Below are 26,080 nucleotides of genomic sequence, written 5' to 3'. Positions count from 1 at the left end.
AGAGCTCGCTGCTCTAAGCACTAGGCTACTCCTTTACATTGCAGAATCCATTCAATTTCCACCCATAGTTCTACCATAGGGGTCCTGCAACAGTACGATAATACATAGTATTTAACTTCTGCAATATCTTGCCATTCTAATGGATCTTATCTAAAACCACAATCCCCCCAGCCTTGTCCGCTGGGCGAATATAAGTGTAGCATCGTTACATACAGCTCGACTCGCTTCATTCTCTGATTCGGTCAAATTATATTTGACACACTCCTTTCAGGGCTCTAAAATAGTCATCTCTCTCAGTACCAACAGTTCATGGTGGATCTGGGGAAACTCAAATTAGACTTTCTAACCAGTTCTGATTTGTCTAAACAAGTTGGTTTAACTGAACAATATACTACATGTATTTTGCATCTGAGATTTTTATATGGAAAGATTTGTAATAAAATTAAGAAAATTGTGCATTAGTTCCCTTACGTATATTTGTTAATGTGTGAAGTTCTGCAACAGTATATTGAAAAATTTCATGAGGTTTCCTTTTAGTTTATGGTATATTATAGGAGATAAATTGAACTCAATAGTGTTCCTTCGTTGTACTATATCCAGCAGAACCTGTTGAAAACAACTGGGCTGCCATATGCTGCTCCTTGATCTGGGTGACTGCTTCCTTGAGTTTTTCTCCAAAGAGGTTATCCTCAGTGCAGGGAACATCTGCCAACTTGTGGACATCATGCAAACTGCTGGCTCTTAGCCAAGCCATTTGGCGTGCTCCAATGGATGCAGATGGCGAGTGGGCACTTGCGTTGAAAACCTTGTATACTATTTGAATGAGGGGGCATATGCATTCCTCTGCATCTAGGCGTGGCTGTGGATATGCCCCTCGGCCTAGCAGCAGCTTCAGTTTCTGAATGCAATCATGTATGTTCTCCACCATATGGAATTGGTCCGCAGCAATGTGATCATTTATTGAGCTCTGGAAAATCTTCCCCCACCCTCACAAGTTGTCCAGCAGCCTGGGATCTTTTCCAGGCAAGGTACTGGAGAATATCCTTGTTTTCTTTGCCTGCTTTGGTGCCTACTCCACAATAACCAATTGATGGCAGCATTTGTACCTCAAACCCCAGGGTTTTTCGGACTGTATACACTAAATCTAGTTTTCTGGCTACTGCAGCACAGGAAATAAGATTTTTCCGCATTCTTGCCTGTAATTCTGGAAGGATCAAATGCATCAGTATCGTTGCTGGCTCCAAAGTGCCTACGGGCTGGAAGGAAGGGTCCCTGTCCTTACAAACGTTGATGCCGAGTACCTTATCCAACTTATCCAGAAATATGGAATACAAGAGTTCCTCTTGCAGTGACAAGTACTTCAGAGGCTCAGGCAGGGGTCCCAAGGAATTTCTGATCCTTCCTCTGAGGGAAGGGACACTAATCCATAACTCCAGTGATGACGAAGGTGACTGAAATGGGGTCCTCAGTAATCTCAGAGAGGAGTAATTCCTGGACAGCATCCTTAGACTGGGTGGATTCTGCTGCAAGAGAGGACTAGAATGGGTTTGGGAGCAAATGAGATTCCTTCTGGAGAGAGCAAATCCACTACCCTGAGGTTGAAGCATAACCTCCTTGTCCTTTACTGCCAGGAAGGCAAGAAAGTCTTCACCAACTCTGCTACTTGGTTTAAAGGCTGTTGTTTCTCTGGCTAAACAATGGGAGTGGAACATTATCTTCTAAAACCAGAATAGGCTCCTCCAATGGCCTTCTGGACTTTGTAATAGCTAAGTCTAGGGGCGCAAAGAGAACAAGGGCACCACCATACAGATAGGGTCCAGTGTCACAGACCTTAAGATAGGAATAGGGTTGGCTCTAGGGCTTATATTTCATCTGGTAGTAGTATTAGATCACACAACTCCTGTTCTGCAAGCAGTTCAGTGGTTTCCAGTGTTTGAGGATACAATACATAATTGCCATTCTAATCCATAAACTGAGTAACTGTCGCCTTGGGTTTGCACAATGCTGCAAATTTACCAGCCAACAGGAACATTGCAGTCAGCACAGCATGGATTTTTTTTTTTTTTTTAAGAGGTCCCGGCCCCTCGGTTGGCACATTTAATAAAAAAAAAACATGTAATACAGCATTTGTCACAGGGCTGTTATTTTGGAATTCTCTTCCCGAGGAGCTGCAACTGATACTTCACTCTCAAACTTTTAAAAAGCAGTTAAAAACTTTACTGTTTAATATGGCTTTTGAAGGACATGTACCTTTACCATTGTTTGATCTGTTTGCTGAATGTTTTTGGGAAGTAGTTACTGGCTAGGATATATTTGGATGTGATCATATCTAGGGCCAAACACCATGGATTATGTGATGTGAAGTGCTATTTTTATATTCTTTATGGAAATACTTTTGTAACCACCTTTATCCTGAGAAAGTGTGAGACATGCATAATTTTAAATAAAAATAAATATGGTGCCCTGAGTGAAATTTTTTGATGGCTCCCCCACTCTCCAAAACTGAACCCTGGTCCTTGATTTGGGTTAGCCGGGGTGAGGATTTACACAAGCTTCCTCTACAAGTGAGCAGATGGGGTGTGTTCTATTTTAAATGACATTGATAGAAGCAGTTCATAAGACCAGAACCAAAATGGTGCACGGCCTGCACCACAAGCGAAGAGTTAAAAGCTAAACTTGTACTCTCTAGCTACAGATGGCAGTATTTTCCATAGTAGAGGACAACGGACCATCATATGATGCTAAAGGAATGAAAGTATTTTTTCCCGGAGTGTGGAGGATACCTGGAACAGATTTTCAGTGAAAGCAATCAAAGTCAAAATAATGGCAAGACTCAAGCATGCATAAGACAGATACAAAAGGGCCTAACTGCCAGAGGGTTGGAGAAAACCATAGATCAAGATAGACCTGTGGTATCACAGTAGACAGGTATAGATGGGGCAGATTGTTTCTAGCATACACAGAATATCCACGATAATTTTGTGCCTGCTTCATATAAAACCTCATATTAAACTTAAATGTGCAGTACAATGAAACACATGTGACCGCATTTTCTAATATTTATTTATTCACCTGCAAACTGTAGCAAAACATGATCAGCTTTATTATGCAGACAGGAATCTTTCTACAGTATGGAAGAATTTAGATATGTATAAATAGAAGAGTTCTTCAGGAAACAAAAACCTTCATTTTTTTCCTTTTGTGAGCAAAGAATAAAACCTCACAGATTGAGTTTGTAATGTTCAATAGTTATGATTAAGATGATTTAGGCCATTCATCCCCAGAGATACAACAGCACCTTAAAAGTAGCTGATCTATTTTCCCAGTAACAGTTTTTTTTTTTATTCACATATTGTAATATGCTGTTAAAGTTACAAATACTGATATGCACAAATAGCTATTTTCTAAGAAAAATATGTACAGTACTGCAGCATAATGAATGTGGTACCTGCAATAACTTAATGTTAGCCAATTTTAATATACATGATACCGCTAAGTTCTTTTCTGCCAATTCACAGGTTATAAGGTATTATGAAAGGCCTCCATTTTGTATTACCTTCTTAGTTTTTTTTTTTGTTTTTTTTATACAAAATGTAGACTCTGCAAGATTTCTTGTATTTAAAGCTAAGATCAGTGAAACAAGACAACAGTGCAAGAGGAGTAGAGATGTTATGTAACCACTTAAAGAGTTCTTGTGGGTAAAAATTTCTATAAGGCTATAAGAAAGGATTGGTTGATGAACCTCCAGCTGGAAACTGTCCTGTCGATCCACCAGCCTAAAAAGTAGACAAATAAAATATTCAATGCGCTGATAATAGCTACATACACACCATCCAGCAAAACATTAATAACTCCTAGTGCTGTGGTGCAGGGGATCCATATTTGGATCCCCTGGTGGACTGACCTGATCATACCATGGAGGTGGTGAGCTCAGGCCCAGGGAGGGAGGTAAGACACCTGCTGCTACTATGGTGGCCCCCTGCCAGCCAATGAGCATTATCTCTCCAGCGACTAAGGTTGTAAAATAAAAAAATGGAAGGTCATAAAGGGAAAAAATTTAAAGAAAGAAAATTATTAAAACTCAATAGTACATGGGTGGGGGGACAATGACTATTTCCAAAATAAAGTAACAAAGTTACTTTTTAATAAAGCGCTCTTTGTATTGCATCATGCAGCTATCTGTTGTTGTGGTAATTAGCATTTTTGAATGTTGTGCTAAAGTGCCAAGTCACTGCCTGAACAGTTCCAACTGGCCTAAAATTAGAAAACTGAGCAGAGCTTCAAACTCGTGCACATCAAGCCATGCTGCCTACCCTTCTGCAGGGCGTGCAATGCTTTAATTTGTGAACCTGCACCTTAGTCCTGATTGCTCGTGACGAAAGTCTTAAAACTTGACTTACCATAAAAGGATTAACAGCTAGTCCAGGGGCTGCAACCTGGCCAAACGGCATTACCATTTGTTTTGCCTGGCCAAACACGGCAAAACTTGCACCTTCACAAGAAGAATGAAAGAATAAGCCATCTTGTATTAGCAGCAATCTGTACAGAATCAGGAGAATTTACGCTCTCTGAACATTTCATTTCTTCGGCTTCCATAAGAAATCTTATGATCGCAGTACAAGCTTTGCATTTACCGATTATGATATTCTGATTATGGAATGCCGTGAACGGTAAATTGTCTTGATGCCACAATAGAGAAAGCATAAATCTTTTCGTGCCATTAAAATTCACAAGCTCGGTGCTGTTCAAAAGCGACAGCCGTAGGTTCTTTGGAAGGAAGCTGAAAACAGCTTCACTCGTACACACGAGACCACCCATTTTTGTGCCTGTCTATTCATTTACCACACTGTAATGGCAAGTGGGATGATCTTCACTGTCATTTCCACTGCTGCGAAGATATAAGCACTCGCCCCTCTCAAAAATATGTGTGCATGCCTAACCCCAAGCAAAAATGTCCTTTTGTCAACCCTGACCTCATCAACAAATTCCACATCTTAACTATATTATTGCTGCCCCCTGCCATAGCAAATGTTGCTTACCTGATGTAACAGGTGTTCTCACAGGACAGCAGGATGTTAGTCCTCACAAATGGGTGACATCGAGGATGGAGCCCACCACGGAAAACTTCTGTCAAAGTTTAACAGAACTTTGACTGGCCCCTACTGGGCATGCCCAGCAAGGCACTGACCCTGCAGCCAGCAGGGGTCTCCCTTCAGTCTGATTTTCAAAGCTACAGGCAGTGCCTAGAAAGTAAAAATAAAACGAACCCAACACCGCGGGGTGGCGGGCGGGTTTCGTGAGGACTAACATCCTGCTGTCCTGTGAGAACACCTGTTACATCAGGTAAGCAACATTTGCTTTCTCACAGGACAAGCAGGATGGTTGTCCTCACAAATGGGTGAGTACCGAGCTGAGGATGTCCTGACCTGCACCAAATGTACCCAACGATGTGCAACAGGCACAACAACTGGGGTGGAATTTGGGAAAGGGCATCCGCACCCTACTGGGAAGGTGGAAGGATGTTGGTACATCATGTTGGAAAAAGGTTACGCAAGACAGATTGGCCGAAGATGGAGTCTTGTCTTCCAGCTTTGTCCAAACAATAGTGGGCTGCAAAGGTATGGAGAGAACTCCAGGTTGCAGCCTTACAGATGTCAGGAAGCGGCACCGATCGAAGGTGTGCCACTGAAGTCGCCATGGCCCTCACAGAGTGTGCTTTGACACGGTCTTGGAAAGGAATGCCAGCTTGCTGATAACAGAAGGAAATGCAGTCCGCCAACCAGGAGGAAAGAGCCTGCTTACCCACAGGTTGTCCTAACTTGTTAGGATGGAAAGAGACAAACAATTGAGTACTCTTTCTGTGAGCAACTGTACGGTCTAGATAAAACGCTAGAGCTCGTTTACAGTCTAGGGTATGCAGAGTCTGTTCCCCAGAGTTGGAATGGGGCCTGGGAAAAAAGATAGGTAGTATGATGGATTGATTGATATGAAATTCAGAAACTACCTTGGGTAAAAATTTAGGGTGAGTGCGGAGTACCGCCCTGTCCGGCAGGAGTTTAGTGTAAGGCGGATAGGTGACTAAGGCCTGTAACTCACTAACCCTGCGAGCTGAAGTAATAGCCAACAGGAATAATACTTTCCATGTGAGATACTTCAATTCACAGGAGTGCAGAGGTTCGAAAGGCGGTTTCATTAGACGACCAAGAACCAGATTAAGGTCCCAAGATGGGGCCGGAGGACGTAAGGGTGGCTTCAGATAGAGCAAGCCTTTAAGAAAGCGTGTCACCAGGGGTTGTACTGAAATAGGGACACCCTCTATACCTTTATGGAAGGCGGCTACCGCACTGACATGCATCCTAATGGAAGAGGTCTTTAGACTGGATTCTGATAGGTGCCATAAATAGTCCAAGAACTTAGAGATTGGACAGGAAAGGGGATCAAGGCACTGAGAAGTGCACCATGATATGTACCTTTTCCATTTGTATGAGTAAGACTTTCTTGTGGAAGGCTTTCGTGAAGCTATCAGGACCCGAGAAACTGAATCTGAAAGGTTAAATGGTTGAAGGACTAACCTTTCAACATCCATGCCGTCAGGGACAAGGCTTGGAGGTTGGGATGGAGGAGGCATCCGTCGTTTTGAGTGAGAAGATGCGGGTCCATTCCCAGAGGAATGTGCCTGCGGATGGAGAGATCCTGGAGTATTGGAAACCATACTTGGCGTGGCCAGTAAGGTGCTATCAGGATCATGGTTCCTCCGTCCTGGCGTAGCTTCACGAGAGTCTTTGACACAAGAGGAAGTGGAGGGAATGCATAGAGCAGACCGGTTGTCCACTTGAGGGAGAATGCATCCCTCGGCCGAGAGTGCTGGCTCCGAATGAGAGAGCAGTAATCGTCCACTTTGTGGTTCTGAGGGGACGCAAAGAGGTCTATGCGGGGAAAACCCCACTTGTGAAACAGAGTGGTCGCTACCAGAGGATCGAGTGACCACTCGTGTGGTTGGAAGACACGGCTCAGCTGGTCTGCCAATACATTGTCTACTCCCGGCAGGTAAGTGGCCCTAAGGTACATGGAGTGGGAGAGGGCTTCCGCCCAGATCTGCGCAGCTTCCTGACACAGAAGGAAGGAGCCTGTGCCTCCCTGCTTGTTTATGTACCACATGGCCACTTGGTTGTCCGTCTGGATTAAGATTATCTGATGGAATAGATGATCTTTGAAAGTTCGGAGCGCATAGCGGATTGCTCGAAGTTCCAGGAAATTTATCTGGTGTTCGGCTTCCTCTTTGGACCATAATCCTTGGGTTTGGAAGTCGTCCACATGGGCTCCCCAACCGATGTGAGAAGCGTCGGTGGTTAGGATTACTTGCGGATCCGGTGGAAGAAAGGGTAAGCCCTGAAGGAGGTTGACCTGAGTCGTCCACCAGGTTAAGGATAGGCGTAGCGCCTGTGTGACTGTGATAATGGAGGACAGAGGCTGAAAAGCTTGAATCCATTGGTGTCGTAGAGTCCATTGTGTTACTCTCATGGCTAGTCGGGTCATGGGAGTGACTTGAACCGAGGATGCCATGTGTCCTAGGAGAATGAGGAACTGGCGAGCCGTGGCAGTGTGTTGCGACTGGAGCTGGCGAGCTAAGGACATGAGAGTGTGGACTCGTTGAATTGGAAGGTAGGCTTTTGCCTGTAAGGTGTCCAAGTCTGCCCCAATGAAGGATAAGGTCTGAATGGGACCAAGCAGGATTTCTCGTAATTGACAAGAAACCCTAAGGAAAGGAGTGTGTGAATTGTTAATTTTAGGGAGGATTGAGCAAACTGAGGGGTAGAGGCCCTGATGAGCCAATCGTCCAGATAGGGGTAGACGTGGACACCTTCCTTCCTGAGAAATGCTGCTACTACTATGAGACACTTGGTAAAGACTCGTGGAGCAGATGCCAGACCGAAAGGTAGTACCCGGTATTGATAATGGTCGTGGCCTATCAGAAAACGCAGATACTTGCGATGAGATTGTGTTATCGCAATGTGGGTATAAGCGTCCTTGAGGTCGAGAGAGCACAGCCAATCCCCCTTTTGCAACAGAGGGAGCAAGGCGCCCAGGGTTACCATCTTGAACTTTTCTTTTTGCAGATACTTGAGGGCCCGAAGGTCCAGAATTGGACGAAGCCCCCCTGATTTCTTTGGTATTAGGAAGTACCTGGAATAGAATCCTTTCCCTTGTTGACAAGGAGGGACGGGTTCTATAGCATTTGATTGTAGAAGAAGGAATACTTCTTGTTGTAATTGAGTCAAATGGCTGGTTAGACTCCATGCCTGAAGGGGCGGGGAGTCTGGCGGAAGTGTTATAAAGTTGAGGTGGTAACCCTGTGCGATAATTGCTAGCACCCACTGATCTGAGGTGATCTGTTTCCAACGGTGTAAGAAGTGGTACAGACGACCTCCCACAGGGATGTGTGGAAGAGGGAGTTGGCTTGTGCTCAATACAGGGAAGTCAAAGGCCCGCCGCAGGCCCAGGAGGTGGGGCTACAGTAGGCCTTTGCTTTCTGGGCTGACGAGTCTGAGGCCTGTTAGAGGACCGTGCAGGACGAGCCCTAGTTGACGGAGGGTAGTAGTGGCGTGGTCGAAAGAACGACTTTTTAGAGTCCTTCTTTTGCGGTTGCTTGGAGATCACCTCAGGTGGGATAGACGAGAGTTGTTTCAACGTCTCATGGTGGTCTTTTAACTCTGCCACAATCTGTTGAATTTGTTCTCCAAACAAATTGTCGCCTAAGCAGGGTAAATCAGCAAGACGATCTTGGACCTCTGGGCGAAGGTTGGATGACTTTAACCAAGCCCAACGTCTAGCTGAGATGGCTGTGGCTGAAACCTTCGTGGAAGCATCGAATATATCGTAGGCAGTCCTAATCTCGTGCTTCCCTGCCTCAAATCCCTTGTGAAGAAGGGCTTGAAGTTGCGGTTGGTACTGGTCCGGCAACGTGTCAGCGTAGTCTTGCATCTGCTTAAGGATAGCTCTGTTGTATTGAGTCATATAGAGTTGATATGAAGCTATGCGTGAAATCAACATAGCTCCATGGTACACTTTTCGTCCCACACTATCCAGGAATTTGTTGTCCCTGGTAGGTGGGGTAGAAGAGTGCGGCTTAAGACGCTTGGCCTTCTTCTGTGCAGACTCAACTACAACAGAGCGATGATCCAGTTGAGGCTTTTGGAAACCTGGTGCTGACTGGACAAGGTATGTGGAGTCAGCTTTCTTATTAACTGGAGACACCGATGAAGGAGATTCCCAGTTTTTCTTGAGCAGATCCAAAAACACCTGGTGTATAGGGATGGAAGCGATGATTTTTGGCGCATCCAGAAATTGAAGGAGTTCCATCATTTGGTGTCTATCATCGGCTTCAGATTGTAACTGAAAAGGTACAACTTCTGACATCTCTTTTACAAAATTAATAAAAGAGAGATCCTCAGGAGGAGATCTTTTTCTACTCTCTGTAGGAGATGGCGGCGAAGGCAAATCTGTGTCAGAAGATGTATCATCATCATCACCCCAGGTATCGTAGGGATCGTGTGGGGCTTGTAGCCCTGATGGACCTGGCTGAGGTTCTGAGGGCATCGATGGAAACCGAGGTGGAATCGGTGCCATAGGTGGAATCAGAAATGGCATCGATGGCTTCGGTGCTGCCGATGGAATCGGTGTCTGGCGCGGAATCGATGGAGCCGAAGGATATATCGGTGGAGATATGCCAGGAGGTACCGATGGAACCACCCCGGAAGGGGGAATCCGAAACGGTGTTTCTCCTGCCGATGAGAATCCAGTCGGAGACGGTGGTGTTGTCGATGGCACTGGAATCACCGATGGAAGGGCCATCATGAGCGCCTCCATACGGCTGAGTAGCGGTGCTAACGCTTGTATCAACGGCTCGGTGGTCGGTTCCCTCCTCGGTGGCGAAGCCGGTGCCGGTGTCGGTGCTGGGGGCGGCACTGGAACCGGTGCCGGAGACGGTGCCGATGGAGGTTGTAATTTCTTCATCGCTTTCTCGATGGCCTCCTGGACCAGCCGGTCCAGTTCTGCCCGGAGACCAGGGGTAACCATACCCGGCTCGACGGGAGAGGGAGGCTGAGGCAGGGCCGGAAGTACCACCGTAACCGGTGGGATCACGGCCCCCGCACCCCGGGAGGGTGAGGGTTTCCTCGATGCCAACGAACAAGACGTGGAGGATGTCCGGTCTGTTCGCGGCTTCTTTGTCGGTGGCTCGGCTTGAACAGAGGTCGATGGCTGTGGATCCTCGACAGGCCGAGACTTGTGCCGTCGATGGCGATGTTTTTCTGTCCGGTCCCCTCGCCCATCCGGGGAAGGAACGGGAGTCGATGGCCGAGAAGCGATCGATGGCGGACGGTCACCGGAGGGTTGGCGATGATGGTACAACTTCGACGGTGCCGGTTCCGATGACGTCGATGCTATCGATGGCGTTGGGGTGGGTGCATGGAAGAGGAGCCCCATCTTCTCCATCCTGGCTTTGCGACCCTTGGGTGTCATTAAGGCACATTTGGTGCAAGTCAGGACATCATGCTCACTACCCAAACACATTACACAAACCCTATGGGGGTCTGTGATGGACATAGTCCGGGTACAATCCGGACAACGGCAGAACCCCGTTGCCATGGCTGGAAGCCAAAATTTAGGCTGGGGATCGGTAAGTGCCAACAGGCCTCAAGGGCCAAAATCGACGGCAGTCGATGGAAGGCGGCAAAAAACTTACCGGGTTCCGAAAGATGACTAAAAAATTTGTCGAAGGGAGACCCCTGAGGGGCAAATTTTCTTAGGAAATTAATTTCCAAATTCCTGTCAGGAACGTGGTTAGGGAGCTCCTTTCACCGCGTGGCAACTGCTGCGCGGAAAAAAGAAGACTGAAGGGAGACCCCTGCTGGCTGCAGGGTCAGTGCCTTGCTGGGCATGCCCAGTAGGGGCCAGTCAAAGTTCTGTTAAACTTTGACAGAAGTTTTCCGTGGTGGGCTCCATCCTCGATGTCACCCATTTGTGAGGACAACCATCCTGCTTGTCCTGTAAGAAATATTTTTCCCCTAAATCTTCAGTTAACTACTATTTTTTTTTTTTTAATTGAAATGATCGTCCACTCTTTTTACTGCAGACTCTCCAAACCATGCCCTCCAGCCACTGAAAATTTTCAAAGCAGTTAACACAAATATCCAAACTGCTTAAAAGTTAAACCATAAAAACCCAAGCCGTCTTTAAAATCCCCAGCAAAGCAGTTGAACATTCCAAGTGCCTTACCGTTGGGCTGCTGAGAGAAAGCCGCCGGCTGGGAGAAGGCGGCCTGGGCTGGGAACGGCGGCTGCTGCTGGAAAGTGCCGCTGAAGCTGGTAGGAAGACTGTAGGAAGCGGGGCTGCCGAACCCTGCCGGCATGCTCATGGAGGCCGTGCCGAACGTGGCAGCTGGAAGGGGCAAAAAACAGCTTTTAGCTTTTTATTTCAGCAAGGCGCGCCACAAACTGAAGGGGGCGTTAGAGAACAAATCAGAACAGCCAGGACACACAAGGCTACCGACATATTTACCATCTTAAGCCACACCACTTAATTGGGGAGGGGGGGCAGGGAAGAGTGCAGGAACTTCAATAAAAAAAAAAAATATCCAAACAAAAGCCGATAGTAACAAGGGTCATCTCTTGAAGTCTTTTAAAATATCTTTCTAATAGGAAAGATATCAGTGTAATATAATTCCTTTTCTATTCACATTTTCAAGTTGTTTAGATAAACGTTGTTTCATGCCAAGGGTCTGCAAAACATGCGCCATTTCATTTAAAGCCAAGTACATGTAAACATTTTCAGAAATGGGTTAAATCTTAACGTTTTGGTTTCAGACCATTATACCAAGATAAAATTAAAAAAAAACCATAAAGAGCACCTGAGGTCTGAAAAGAACATCATTCCAGTAAAAGTTCACAAAACACACCAAAGCACTCGTACTACATCCCAAAACTATTTTTTAAGCATTTAAAAAGTCTCAGGAAAGTAGGCTGGATTCAAAAATAAAAACATACTTAAAACCATGGTAGAAAAAAAAAACCACAGTTCTGCAATGGTTTATCACTCAAACTACTAAGAATGCAGGCTTGAAAGCACTCACCCAAGTTATAAACACACACTAATTTGAGCGTGGAAGTAATCTCGCTTTTAACATGTATATTGAATTTCTCCCTTAAATTTTTTTTTAGCAAAGTTAGGTTACTCTGGTGGCTCAGCAACAGGACTGTGCAAGAGACCCAGATTAGATTCCCAGGCCAACTAGAGATGCTGTGGAGTGAGCATTCGCAGTCCCTGAGAGGGGGAGGCAGGGTAATAAGTAATGGTAAGTTAAAGGCCCACATATATTTTATTTTTGGCCTAATTTTTATATACTTTTTTTTATATAGATAATAGATAATTCTTTTTAGGTATATCATGTAATCTTGTTTTTTCTCACATTTATTTCTTTTTGAATTCTGCTGACTTCTAGCAGAAGTCCTGATTTCCTCTGTCCAGCTGACCTTTCACCTTTGTGTATTATCTTAAGTTTCCTGTTGCTTTTTTGTTCTGTGGGATAAGGAAAAGGGGGGGAACACCAGTTTTCTTAAGGCAGATGGTGGTTTAGATAGTAATCATAAGCTGAACTGTTAGCCAAAGGCTGGGAAACTGTCCGAAGTATACCTCAGTGGTCATCAACTCAAAGATGGACATTTGAAAGTACAAAAGCTATAAAAATAACTGTTGTCTTACAAAAGTGCTGAATGCAATTTTTTATGTGGACATTGCTTCAAATTCTGGACATTGGAAGCACCAGCTACCAGATGGCATGTAACATTTGCTGAACTGGGAAGAGTTTTCAATAACTTGCATGAAGAATGTTGGTATGATGTCACAGCAAGATTTCCGCCGATTGATTTGAAAAGTCTAGGTAACTAGGAGATAGTTGCTAGCAGAGCTCACTTTGAACACTTACTCACTCTTGAAAGAACTTTACTTGCTAATCAATTCACTTTAACACACATGAAGCTGCACACAACTGCGGTAATAAGTTAATATAATACCAGTGTAATGCATCAGCTGTAAAAATTCATAGCACTAGTGAAAGCTAACAGCAATGTAACATCTGGATTAGCAGCAACACAGAGAGAGACCCACATGAAAAGTTCAGGACATTTGGGAAGAGACAGACAGCTGCTGGCAATTCCCAGTTTCCAGCTTGTGGGTGAGAAATTTCCACGAAGGATGGCATTTGTAAATGTTTTCCTATTTTAAAACGGAGCTGATCACACATTTAAAAGACAGTCAACAAGTAAAATAATAGAATACCAAAATTACTTATGGTTTCCAGGGATATGTTTGAATTTAAACTGAAAAGTGGAGAATTTTGTTTTGAATTGTTGTGGCCAGCGATACAGTTTTTAAATCAAACTGGAATTACTGAAACTTTGTCATAAAGATGTGTGATGATCTATCTTGTCTTCTATTATGAAATATATTTTCTTTATTGTTAGGAAGCTTCATTAATAAAAATCTGGGTGAATTCTTATTTTGTGTGTTTGGTGTGGTTATTTTTATTGCATTTGGTGTAGGGTGGGGCCTTGAGATAAACAATGGAAATTTATCAGGGTAGACTTACACCAAATTAGATATAGAGATGGATTTAAGACTACTAGGGTTTCCTTCCCTAGTAGTTTACAGTATCATCCATTGCTCAATGGTGACATCTAGGGGCCAGGTTTAGAGTCCATGTATACCAGGTTATGCTGGGAACTGTAGTCTATGGCCCCTGGCCAAAGACGGTTACTGAAATGGCTGAACTAGGGTAGGGAATTACAAAAAATAGGGGGAAAAGCCCCAGACAGTTGTAAATGAATACTCATGGCAACATAACTCAGAGACCAGTTTTAATTAAGCTGGAAACCCAAAAGGAGCAGAAGGCACTGGGCCAAAAAAAAAAAAAAATGCAATCCAAGTTAATAATTTTGTCCTGAATGCACCCACATCCATGCCCACTCCATGTAAAATTATGGAAATTGTTCACACCACACGCAGAGATGTCAGGGAAGAGAATTTCAACACAGGTTTAGAAGACAACTTCCACATCTTTTCAATGGTCTGCCCTGGCATCCAGTTAGGACGCAGACTGGGAAATTCTGCACGTTAACCAGCATGGAAATCCTTCCTACCTATTGGGTCCATCCACTTTGTGCACACCAGCAGAAGCAGCGCTCTATTCTGGCTGATCTCCAGTTCTACTGAAGATTACCCCTGGTGCTGGGTACGGTGGCAGATGTTAACCAGACGTTGAGAAGCAAGATTACCCAAACAATGACAGGCAAACCGCCATACAATTTCTTTTTTTGTACCAGACATCAGATTAGGAAGATTTTTTTTTACTCCTGCTGGATGCTAGGGCTTTCCACTCTAAAAGGACAAAGCTGTGCCTTAAATTAACCCTACACACTCAGATATCAAACATGGGCACCTACCAAAATGAGGAAATATGGAAGGGTGCATAGCTCCTGAGAGGCCTTATATAAAATGCCACAAAAAGAGACCATATAATGTCAGAATGATTTATACAATGAATCATAAGTTATGACTGTAAAAATAAATCACAGCTCACAGAAAAACAACACTAAACATTTAGACTATGATCTTCCTGTTATTCTTAAACTGAAGTTAAAGTAAAATACATTTAGCAAATGTTGCTTACCTGATGTAACAGGTGTTCTCACAGGACAGCAGGATGTTAGTCCTCACAAATGGGTGACATCGAGGATGGAGCCCAACCACGGAAAACTTCTGTCAAAGTTTCAGGAACTTTGACTGGCCCCTACTGGGCATGCCCAGCACGGCACTAACCCTGCAGCCAGCAGGGGTCTCCCTTCAGTCTTGTTTCAAAGCTACAGGCAGTGCCGAAAAATAAAATAAAAAAGAACCCAACACCGCGGGGTGGCGGGCGGGTTTCGTGAGGACTAACATCCTGCTGTCCTGTGAGAACACCTGTTACATCAGGTAAGCAACATTTGCTTTCTCACAGGACAAGCAGGATGGTTGTCCTCACAAATGGGTGAGTACCGAGCTGAGGATGTCCTGACTTGCACCAAATGCACCCAACGGCGTGCAACAGGCACAACAACTGGGGTGGAATTTGGGGAAGGGCATCCGCACCCTACCGGGAAGGTGGAAGGGTGTTGGTACATCATGTTGGAAAAAGGTTACGCAAGACAGATTGGCCGAAGATGGAATCCTGTCTTCCAGCTTTGTCCAAACAATAGTGGGCTGCAAATGTATGGAGTGAACTCCAGGTGGCAGCCTTGCAGATGTCAGGAAGCGGCACCGATCGAAGGTGTGCTACTGAAGTCGCCATGGCCCTCACAGAGTGTGCTTTGACACGGTCTTGGAAAGGAATGCCAGCTTGCTGGTAGCAAAAGGAAATGCAGTCCGCCAACCGGGAGGAAAGAGCCTGCTTACCCACAGGTTGTCCCAACTTGTTAGGATGGAAAGAGACAAACAATTGAGTGCTCTTCCTGTGAGAAACTGTACGGTCTAGGTAAAAGGCTAGAGCCCGTTTACAGTCTAGGGTATGCAGAGTCTGTTCCCCGGAGTTGGAGTGGGGCCTGGGAAAAAAGATAGGTAGTATGATGGATTGATTGATGTGAAACTCCGAAACTACCTTAGGTAAAAATTTGGGGTGAGTGCGGAGTACCGCCCGGTCCTGCAGGAGTTTAGTGTAAGGCGGATAGATGACTAGGGCCTGTAATTCACTAACCCTGCGAGCGGAAGTGATAGCCAAAAGGAATAACACTTTCCATGTGAGATATTTTAGGTCACAGGAGTGGAGAGGTTCGAAAGGTGGCTTCAGAAGGCGACCAAGAACCAGATTAAGGTCCCAAGATGGGGCCGGAGGACGTAAAGGTGGCTTCAAATGGAGCAAGCCTTTAAGAAAGCGTGTTACAAGGGGTTGTACTGATATAGGAACACCCCCTATACCTTTATGGAAGGCGGCTACCGCACTGACATGCATTCTTATGGAAGAGGTCTTTAGGCCTGATTCCGATAGATGCCATAAATAGTCCAAGAATCTAGAGATTGGACAGGAAAGGGGATCAAGGGCCTGAGAAGTGCACCATGATGTGTACCTTTTCCATTTGTAGGAGTACAATTTTCTTGTGGAAGGCTTTCGTGAAGCTATCAGGACACGAGAAACGGAATCTGAAAGGTTAAATGGCTGAAGGACTAACCTTTCAACATCCATGCCGTCAGGGACAAGGCTTGGAGGTTGGGATGGAGGAGGCATCCGTTGTTTTGAGTGAGCAGATGCGGGTCCTTTCCCAGAGGAATGTGCCTGCGGATGGAGAGATCCTGGAGTATGGGAAACCACACTTGGCGGAGCCAGTGCGGTGCTATCAGGATCATAGTTCCCTTGTCCTGACGCAGCTTCACGAGAGTCCTCGACAGAAGAGGAAGTGGAGGGAATGCATAGAGCAGACCGGTTGTCCACTTGAGGGAGAATGCATCTCTCGGGCGAGAGAGCTGGCTCCGAATGAGAGAGCAATAATTGTCCACTTTGTGGTTCTGAGGGGACGCAAAGAGGTCTATGTGGGGAGAACCCCACTTATGAAACAGAGAGGTCGCTACCAGAGGATCGAGCGACCACTCGTATGGGAGGAAGACACGGCTTAGCTGGTCTGCCAATACATTGTCTACTCCCAGCAGGTAGGTGGCCCTGAGGTACATGGAGTGGGAGAGGGCTTCTGCCCAAATCTGTGCAGCTTCCTGACACAACAGGAAGGAGCCTGTGCCTCCCTGCTTGTTTATGTACCACATGGCCACCTGGTTGGTTGTCTGAATTAAAATTGCATGGTTTGACAGGCAAGTTTGAAAAGTCCTGAGAGCATAGCGAATGGCTCGCAGTTCCAGGAAATTGATCTGGTGTTTGGCTTCCTCTAGTGACCAGAGTCCTTGAGTTTGTAGATTGTTTACATGGGCTCCCCAGCCGATGTTGGAAGCGTCGGTGGTGAGGACGAATTGGGGCTCTGGTGGAAGAAAAGGCAAGCCCTGTAGGAGGTTGCACTGATTCGCCCACCAGGCAAGAGATAGACGGAGCGTGTTTGTGATGCGAACAATGGAGGACAGAGGCTGAACAGCTTGGGTCCATTGTGATCGTAGAGTCCATTGTGTGACTCATGGCCAGACGAGCCATGGGAGTTACATGAACTGAGGAAGCCATGTGTCCCAGTAGAACAAGGAATTGGCGAGCTGTTGCTGTGTGTTGAGACTGCAGCTGGCAAGCTAGGGACACAAGGGCTTGAGCTCGTTGATGAGGAAGGAAGGCTTTTGCCTGTAAGGTGTCCAAGTCTGCCCCAATGAAGGATAAGATTTGAGATGGGACTAAGTAGGATTTCTCGTAATTGACAAGAAACCCTAGAGATAGCAGTTTGAATGGTTAGGGTCAGGGAGGACCGAGCAATCTGCTGGGTTGGGGCCCTGACTAACCAATCGTCCAGGTAGGGGTAGATGTGAACACCTTCCTTCCTGAGGAAGGCTGCAACCACCACGAGGCATTTGGTGAAGACCCTTGGCGCGGATGCCAGGCCGAAAGGTAGCACTCGATATTGGTAGTGATTTCGGCCTACTAGAAAACGCAGGTATTTGCGATGAGATTGCGTGATTGCAATATGGGTATATGCGTCTTTCAGGTCTAGAGAGCATAGCCAATCCCCTCTCTGCAGCAGAGGGAGAAGCGAGCCCAGGGTTACCATCTTGAATTTCTCCTTGCAAAGGTACTTGTTGAGGGCCCGGAGGTCGAGGATCGGACGAAGTCCTCCTGACTTTTTTGGGATCAGGAAGTACTTGGAATAGAACCCCAGTCCTTGTTGTAAGGGAGGAACGGGTTCTATAGCGTTTGACTGTAGGAGAAGAGAAACTTCCTGCTCTAAAAGAACAGAATGATCTGTGTGACTCCACGCCTGTAGAGGTGGGGAGTCGGAAGGAAGAGTCAGGAAGTTGAGATGGTAACCCTGTGCAATTATTGCTATCACCCACTGATCGGTGGTGATGTAATGCCATCTTTCCAGAAAGTGGCACAGACGACCTCCCACTGGAATGGCTGGAAGAGGGGGTTGGCAAGTGCTCTCCAGGCAAAAGTCAAAAACCAGCAGCAGGGCCAGGTTGTGGAGCTGCTGCAGGCTTTGGTTTACGAGTCTGGCGAGGTTGAGTCTTATGATAAGATCTCGCTGGCCTAGCCTTAGCTGATGGGGGATAATACTTTCGTTGCCTGAAGAAAGACTTTTTAGAGTCTTTCCTAGATGGCTGTTTAGGAGGCAAGTCAGGAGGGATAGATGAGAGCTGTTTTAGTGTCTCATGATGATCCTTTAGTTCAGCAACGATTTGCTGAATCTGCTCACCAAACAGATTATCCCCTAGACAGGGTAAGTCAGAAAGCCTGTCTTGAACCTCTGGTCGTAGGTCAGATGACTTAAGCCAAGCCCAGCGTCTGGCGGAGATGGCTGTAGCAGAAAGTCTAGTGGAAGCATCAAAGATGTCATAAGCGGTTCTTATTTTGTGCTTCCCAGCTTCAAATCCCTTATTTAGGAGAGACTGGAGCTGCGGCTGGAACTGTTCTGGCAAAGCATCTGAGTACTCCTGCATCTGCTTTAGAATGACCCTATTGTATTGAGTCATATATAGCTGATAGGAAGCTATTCTAGAAATCAGCATAGCTCCTTGGTACACTTTCCGTCCTATACTATCGAGGAATTTATTTTCCTTGGTAGGAGGTATGGAAGAATGTGGTTTTAAGCGTTTAGCTTTCTTTTGGGCTGATTCTACCACAACAGAGTGATGATCTAATTGTGGTTTTTGAAAGCCTGGTGCTGACTGTACCAGATAGGTAGAGTCAGCTTTCTTGTTTACTGGAGGGACAGATCCAGGAGATTCCCAATTCTTTTTCAAAAGGTCTAGAAAAACCTGATGAATGGGAATAGAGGTTAAGATTTTTGGGACATCCAGGAATTGGAGCAATTCCATCATCTGGTGCCTGTCATCTTGTTCAGATTGAAGTTGAAAAGGGACTAATTCTGACATTTCCTTCACGAAGTTTATAAAAGAGAGGTCCTCAGGGGGAGAACGCTTTCTACTCTCTGTTGGAGAGGGTGGTGAAGGTAAATCATCGGTGTCAGTAGAGGTATCATCACCCAAAGTGTCATAAGGATCACGAGGAGGCTGAGTACCTGAAGGCCCCGGTTGAGGCTCCGAGTAACCGGAGGGAATCACTGGGGGAATCGAGGAAAACCTCGATGGAATCGGTGCCGGTATCAGCATCGAAGGAATCTGTGTTGGCATCGAAGGAATCGGTGTCGGCATCGGTATTCTCGGTGGAGCTGATGTGCGTATCGCCCCCGAGGAAAGTATCGGTGGCGAGGGACGACAAGGCATCGATGGAACTACCCCCGAAGGGGGAATCCGATACAGTGTTTCTCCACCCGATGACCTCGGTGACCCGGGTAGTACCGGTGGAAGGGCTTTAGCAAGCGCTTCCATACGGGCGAGCAGCGGTGCTAGCGCTGCTGGAATTGGGTCGGTGACCGGTTCCACCGGTGCCGGAGTCGGTGCCGAAGGAGGCTGGAACCGTAGCATCGCCTTGTCGATGGCCTCCTGGACCAGCCGGTCCAGTTCTGCCCGGAGACCTGGGGTAACAAGACCCGGCTCGACGGGAGAGGGAGGCTGAGGCTGAGCCGGAGGGACCACAGTCATCGGTGGAATCGCGGCTCCCAAACCCCGAGGGGGTGAGGGTTGCCTCAGTGTCTGCGAGACAGGAGTGGACGGTGCCGCTTCTGCTCTAGACTTTTTTGGCAGTGGCTCGGCCAGTGCGGAGGTCGATGACGTCGATTCCTCGACTGGCCGAGACTTATGACGTCGATGGCGATGTTTCTCCTTCCGATCCCCTCGAGCATCGGGGGAAGGGACGGGAGTCGATGGCCGTGAAGACATCGATGGCGGACGGTCACCGGAGGGTTGTCGATGATGATGAGACCTCGACGGTGCCGGTTCCGATGACGTCGATGCAATCGATGGCGTTTGGGTGCGAGCATGGAAGAGGAGCCCCATCTTCTCCATCCTGGCTTTGCGACCTTTTGGTGTCATTAGGGCGCATTTGGTGCAAGTCAGGACATCATGCTCACTTCCTAAACACAAAACACAGACTCTGTGCGGGTCCGTGATTGACATAGTTTGGGTACAGTCCGGACACCGACGGAACCCCGACGCCATGGGCCAAAACATTTAGCCGCGGGACTGTCGACTGCCAACAGGCCTCGAGGGCCAAACTCGACGTAAGTCGACCAAACGACGGCAAAAACTCACCGAAGTTCCGCGGACCGAAAATTTGAAGGGAGACCCCTGAGGGGCAAATTTTCTTCAGAATAACGAATTCCAAATTCCAGTCAGGAACGTGGTTAAGAGCTCTTCTACCGCGTGGCTACTGCTGCGCGGAAAAAAGAAGACTGAAGGGAGACCCCTGCTGCCTGCAGGATTAGTGCCGTGCTGGGCATGCCCAGTAGGGGCCAGTCAAAGTTCCTGAAACTTTGAGAGAAGTTTTCCGTGGTTGGGCTCCATCCTCGATGTCACCCATTTGTGAGGACAACCATCCTGCTTGTCCTGTGAGAAAAAGCAGTTTCACAGAAGAAATCTCTCTCTCTCTCTCTAAAACAGCAAGAAATATTGCAGCATATACTTACACATATCCATTGAACCAGGCAGGCATGGCTGATGAAACGGGTGAAACTGAGCAGCCTGGTAATCCATGTCCATTCCAACTGGGTGAGAATCTTGTACCCCTAAAACAAATTTTAAACACTGGTAACGTCGCACATTCTGGAAATACTCTTGACAATCTGGAGGCTAGGATTGTCCTTCCTATGATCAGGGTCATAGCAGCACTCAATACTAATTCTTATTAGTAAAGAAATACTTCAGTGACATGCTCCTGGTCGTATAGTGCGCTAATATATAATACAAGCCATCTTGAGAAGAATGAAACCTTCGTCTCACCCTGCAGACCACATCCCCACCAAACTACTTCTATCTATTCCAGACACAATAGCCACATCATTGACAAACATCATCAATTGCTCTCTAGCCCAAGGATCCTTCCCAGATGATCTCAAAATGGCCTCAATCTCACCACTCCTAAAGAAACCCAACCTTGACCCGAAGGACCCTAACAACCTCCGCCCCATAGCTAACCTTCCATTCATCGCCAAGATCATGGAAAAACTAGTCAACTCTCAACTTTCAAACTACATCGAAGACAACAATCTCCTCTTCGCCCCACAACACGGATTCCGAAAAAATCGAGGCACAGAATCCCTCCTTATATCTTTGACAGACCATATCCTACTGGGCCTTGACAAAGGAAACTCATTCCTATTGATCTTGCTAGACCTATCCGCAGCGTTCGACACGGTAAACCACGTCATCCTCCTAAACCAGCGGCACCGTCCTCTCCTGGTTTAAAACCTCTCTCAACAATAGAGGTTTCAAAGTCAAACTCCAAAACAAGGAATCCTCTAGATTTGACTCTGCCATAGGAGTCCCACAAGGTTCGTCATTATCTCCGACTCTATTCAATATTTACCTTCTTCCTCTCTGCCAACTTCTCACCGACCTCAATCTAAAGTTTTTCCTATACGCAGATGATATTCAAATCATCATCCCTATCAAAGACACATACTCTAATACTCTTGACTACTGGGAATCATGCCACCAAAAAATCAAACTACTCAACAGCCTACACCTCATCTTAAATTCCTCCAAGACTGAAATCCTACTCATCTCTCCTGAGAACAACACCTCCAACAGTACTCTTCCTACCAATCTGCCTACCACACAAGCTAGAGACCTAGGAGTAATAATAGACAACCGGCTAAACCTCAAGGCACACATCAACAAAACAACCAAAGATTGCTTCTATAAACTCCAGGTCCTGAAAAGGATAAGACCACTTTTCCATGCTCAAGACTTCAGAACGATCATCCAAGCAGTCATTTTTTCGAAACTAGACTATTGCAATTCCCTATTGCTAGGTCTACCTTCATCCTACTCCAAACCTCTACAGATGGTTCAAAATTCAGCAGCCCGAATCTTGACAGGCGCAAGGAAAAGAGATCACATATCCCCCGTCCTGAAAGAACTTCACTGGTTACCCGTATACTTTCGCATCATGTATAAAGCCATAACTATCACCTACAAAACTATACACCAACTCACCACCCTCGATCTTCAATTCCCTCTCCAAGCACATAATTCTACCAGACCTACCAGAGATGCTTACAGAGGCTCCCCTCCAAGTTCCCCCAGCGAAAACGACCAGACACGTTACCATAAGAGATCGCGCCACCTCCACAGCTGGCCCTCTTCTGTGGAATTCCATTCCTACAGACCTCAGACAGGAGCCCTGCCTCCTAACTTTTAGGAAAAAACTTAAGACTTGGTTATTCAAGCAAGCTTTTCCGGACACAACCCAATGACACAATCCAATGACTCCTAAAACACCATGCCTCTTGTATATAACATTTATTTTGTATACTATACTTAAATTGTATATTATTTAACCATTTCTATTCTCTCCTATCTTCTTCCTTCTCCAAGTTAGGCTACCCTTGTTAAATGTAACTGTACCTTCGATCACCACAGTTCTAGTTTTTATGTATATAATGCACTCCTGTTTTATGTAAACCAGCAAGATATGTTTTCATGATTGCCGGTATATAAAAATTCTAAATAAATAAATAAATAAATATGCTATACATCAGCAGTAAAAGATTCTCGCTTTAAATTTTATGAATGGAACACACAGAGAACGTTTTCAGCCCAGAAGCACTCAGTTCTGCAGGATGCATGTCAAAAGCAGGACCAAGTCGTGGAAATGCGGATTTGTGGAAACGCACCTTTTTCCTGCCTGCTACCCGGGATAAGCACTGTTGTGTTGTGATTGCTTTACACCAAGGACAAAGCTGGAAGCCAACTTGACACAGCAAAGAAACCTATTTCCTTACACATTCCCATCAATGCTGAGAATATCAATGTGTGCCACTGTGACAACTCAGCGGGAAGCCACTTTTGGTTTTAAGCACCAAGCACCCAAGTCCTGCCCGGAGCTGCAATAACAAGATTTCAGCAGCAACTTCAGGGTAAATAGTAACATAGTATATGACGGCAGAAAAAGACCCAAGTGGCTCATCCAGTCTACCCAGAACGTTATAACTGATTTATTTTTATTCTGTTAAGGATAGTAACTGCCACTCTGTCCAAGTTATCCCTTACCTTAAATTTTCATCGTTTAGCCACTAGTGCCCTTTGTTTATTCCAAGCTCTTTTGATTTCCATTACAGTTATCGTCTTAACTACCTCTTCCGGGAGAACATGCCATGCATCCATCATCCTTTCTGTGAAGGGGTTTGTCAGCGGGTTTGACAACCAACGCCGGTAAAATTGAGGGAGGAGGAATAGCTTAGTGGTTAGAGCCAATGGGCTATGAACCAGGAGACCAGGGTTCGAGTCCTGCTGTTGCTCCTTGTGAGCTTGGGCAAGTCACTTTACCCTCCATTGCCTCAGGTACAAACTTAGATTGTAAGCCCTCTGGGGATAGGGAAATACCTACAGTACCTGAATGTAAACCGATGTGATTTCTCAGATCAAATGTCGGTATTAAAAAAAAAAAAATTTCCTGACCTTATTCCTGAGTCCACCTCCTTGGAGCTTAATTTTATGATCCCTAGTTCTACAGCTTTCTTTCCTTTGGAAAAGGCTCGATTCCCATGCATTATTTATACCCCTCAAGCATTTAAATGTCTGTATCATATTGCCCCCCCCCTCCCATCCCTTCTCTCCTCCAGGGTATACATATTTAGAGGTCTTGGAGTCTCATCTAATATGGCTTTTGATGCAGACCCCATACCATTATGATTGTCTTTCTTTGGACGGCTCCAATCCTGTCTCTATCCTTTTTAAGATATGGTCTCCAGAACTGAACACAGGACTCCAGATGAGGCCTCACACCAATGACCTGTAGGGTCAATATCACCTTTTCCTGCTGATTATGCCCCTTTAGATACAGCCCAGTATTCTTCTGGCCTTAGCCGCCACTTTGTCACATTGCTTTGCCTCTTTCAGCTCATCCGGCACTGTCACCTTGCGGTCTCTTTCCTGGTTCGTGCATGTTGGTCTCTTGCCCCCATCACATATAGCTCCTTTGGATTTCTACACCCCAGATGCATGACTTTGCACTTCTTAGTATTGAATCCCTAATGCCAGACTTTGACCACTCCCTCAAGCTCTTCTTAGATCATTTTTCATTCTATTCATTTAGGAGTGTCGGCTCTGTTGCAGATCTTAGTGACATCTGCAAAAACGAAACATTTTCTTCTACCCCTTCAGTTATGTTGCTCAAATTGAGCAAAACCATCCCCAGAACAGATCTTTGAGGCAATTAATTTATCACTCTTCTCTCCTCAGAAAAGGTTCTATTTACCACCACTCGCTGTTGCCCGTCGACAAGTTTGCAATTGATTCTACCCCTTTGAGACCCGCTCCCAGGTTTTTCATTTTGTTCGTGAGCCTTCTGTGGGTGACAGTATCGAAAACTTTGCTGAAATCCAGATAAATCATATCAAATGCTCTTCATTGATCCAATTCTCAAGTTGCTCAATCAAAAAAAAAAAAATCAAATTAATTTGACATTCCTCTGGTAAAACCATAGTGACTCAGATCCTGCAACCCAATGGATTGTAGATAGTTGACTACCCTTTCCTTTGGCAGCATTTCCATTAATTTTCCCTCCACAGAGGTAAGGCTTACTGGACTGTAATTTCCAGCCTCCTCTCTGCTCCCATTTTTGTGAAGCAGGACATCCACTGCCCCCCCCACTAATCTTGTGGCACCACTCCCGTTTCTAAGGATTTTTTTTTTATTTATGGTTTATTGGTGAGAAATAGACCAATAGAATACAATCAAGAATACAGCTTCACCAGTTAGAATATTTTGTAATTACCACTAGGTTCCCACCCACCCACCTTCTCTTACCAACCAGGTACAGAAATCATAAGCTATAAATTTATATATATAAATTTATCTAACATAGGTCATTTTCACTCTCCTCAGCCGAAAAGAAGAACGGAAAAAAAAATTCCTCTCCAACGTAAATATGGGTCCCAAATATGATGAATTGTTTGAGGTTTTTGTCATTTATATGCCGTTATCTTGTACATGGTACAGACCCGATCCAATCTTCGCAAAACAGCTGAAATTGAGGTCCCTGGGGCATCCTCCAGCAGCTGGCAGTCTCCATTCAAAGTGCTATACAAGCTTGCAGGCACAGAGAGTGATCAGATATAGTATCAAAATTGTCTACATTATGAAGAAGTGCAAAGTCCATAGATAAGATGATTTTAGCATTCAAAATACCTGACAATAGATCTTGCAATCGTTTCCACATAGGAGCAATACACGGTCCAGACCACCACATATGAACAAATGTCCCTAGTTCCCTGCATCCCCACCAACAATGACCCAAGGGCCCTGTAGAGTATTTACATAATTTCTCAGGTGTAATGTACCAACGATACAGGATTTTATAGCTATTTTCTAAAAGATCCGCAAGAACGGCTCCCTACAAGACAGAGCCTGTAACTCCGAAACTCGTCTTGCCGACGCGATCGCGATAAGAAAAACCGTCTTTAGAGTAAGATCCTTTAGGGTCGCCCGCTTTATTGGTTCAAACGGCGCCGCGCACAAAGCGGAAAGAACCCAATTTAGGTTCCAGGACGGACAAGGATGCCGTACCGGTGGGCGCAAATGTTTAGCCCCTCGAAGAAAACGCGCTACATCCGGGTGGAGTGCCAAAGACACCCACTGCACCTTACCCCTGAGGCAACCGAGTGCAGCTACCTGGACTCTAAGGGTACTACAAGACAGCCCTTTCGAGAGACTCTCCTGGAGAAAGGCGAGGACCTCGGGCACGGACGGCAGTATGGGATTCACCTTGTGAGACCTGCACCAGTCCTCA

The 26,080-nt window shown here is 45.8% G+C and overlaps 1 protein-coding gene across 12 annotated transcripts in view; it reads right to left on the bottom strand.

The window, feature by feature from the left end:
* Positions 1-3,045: 3,045 nt before the first annotated feature.
* Positions 3,046-26,080, bottom strand: part of AGFG1 (ArfGAP with FG repeats 1) — a 227,273-nt gene continuing 204,238 nt past the window's right edge. For 9 of the 12 annotated variants that reach the window (XM_029615205.1, XM_029615206.1, XM_029615208.1 and 6 more), the window contains 5 exons: positions 20,754-20,852; positions 14,499-14,540; positions 11,278-11,439; positions 4,401-4,492; positions 3,046-3,776 (listed from right to left, as the gene is read on the bottom strand). In XM_029615205.1, coding sequence (XP_029471065.1) covers positions 3,717-3,776; positions 4,401-4,492; positions 11,278-11,439; positions 14,499-14,540; positions 20,754-20,852 — 455 coding nt within the window. In that variant the 3' untranslated portion in view covers positions 3,046-3,716. Of the gene's footprint in view, positions 3,777-3,890; positions 4,012-4,400; positions 4,493-11,277; positions 11,440-14,498; positions 14,541-20,753; positions 20,853-26,080 lie in introns of those variants that run through there. The other 3 variants (XM_029615207.1, XM_029615202.1, XM_029615203.1) reach the window with 2 other exon arrangements.

This window comes from Rhinatrema bivittatum, chromosome 9 (assembly GCF_901001135.1).
Source record: "Rhinatrema bivittatum chromosome 9, aRhiBiv1.1, whole genome shotgun sequence".
In the NCBI taxonomy this organism is placed as follows: Eukaryota; Metazoa; Chordata; class Amphibia; order Gymnophiona; family Rhinatrematidae; genus Rhinatrema; species Rhinatrema bivittatum.
The sequence above is the reverse complement of the archived record's forward strand: the minus strand, read 5'-3'. Positions and strand labels throughout refer to the sequence as shown.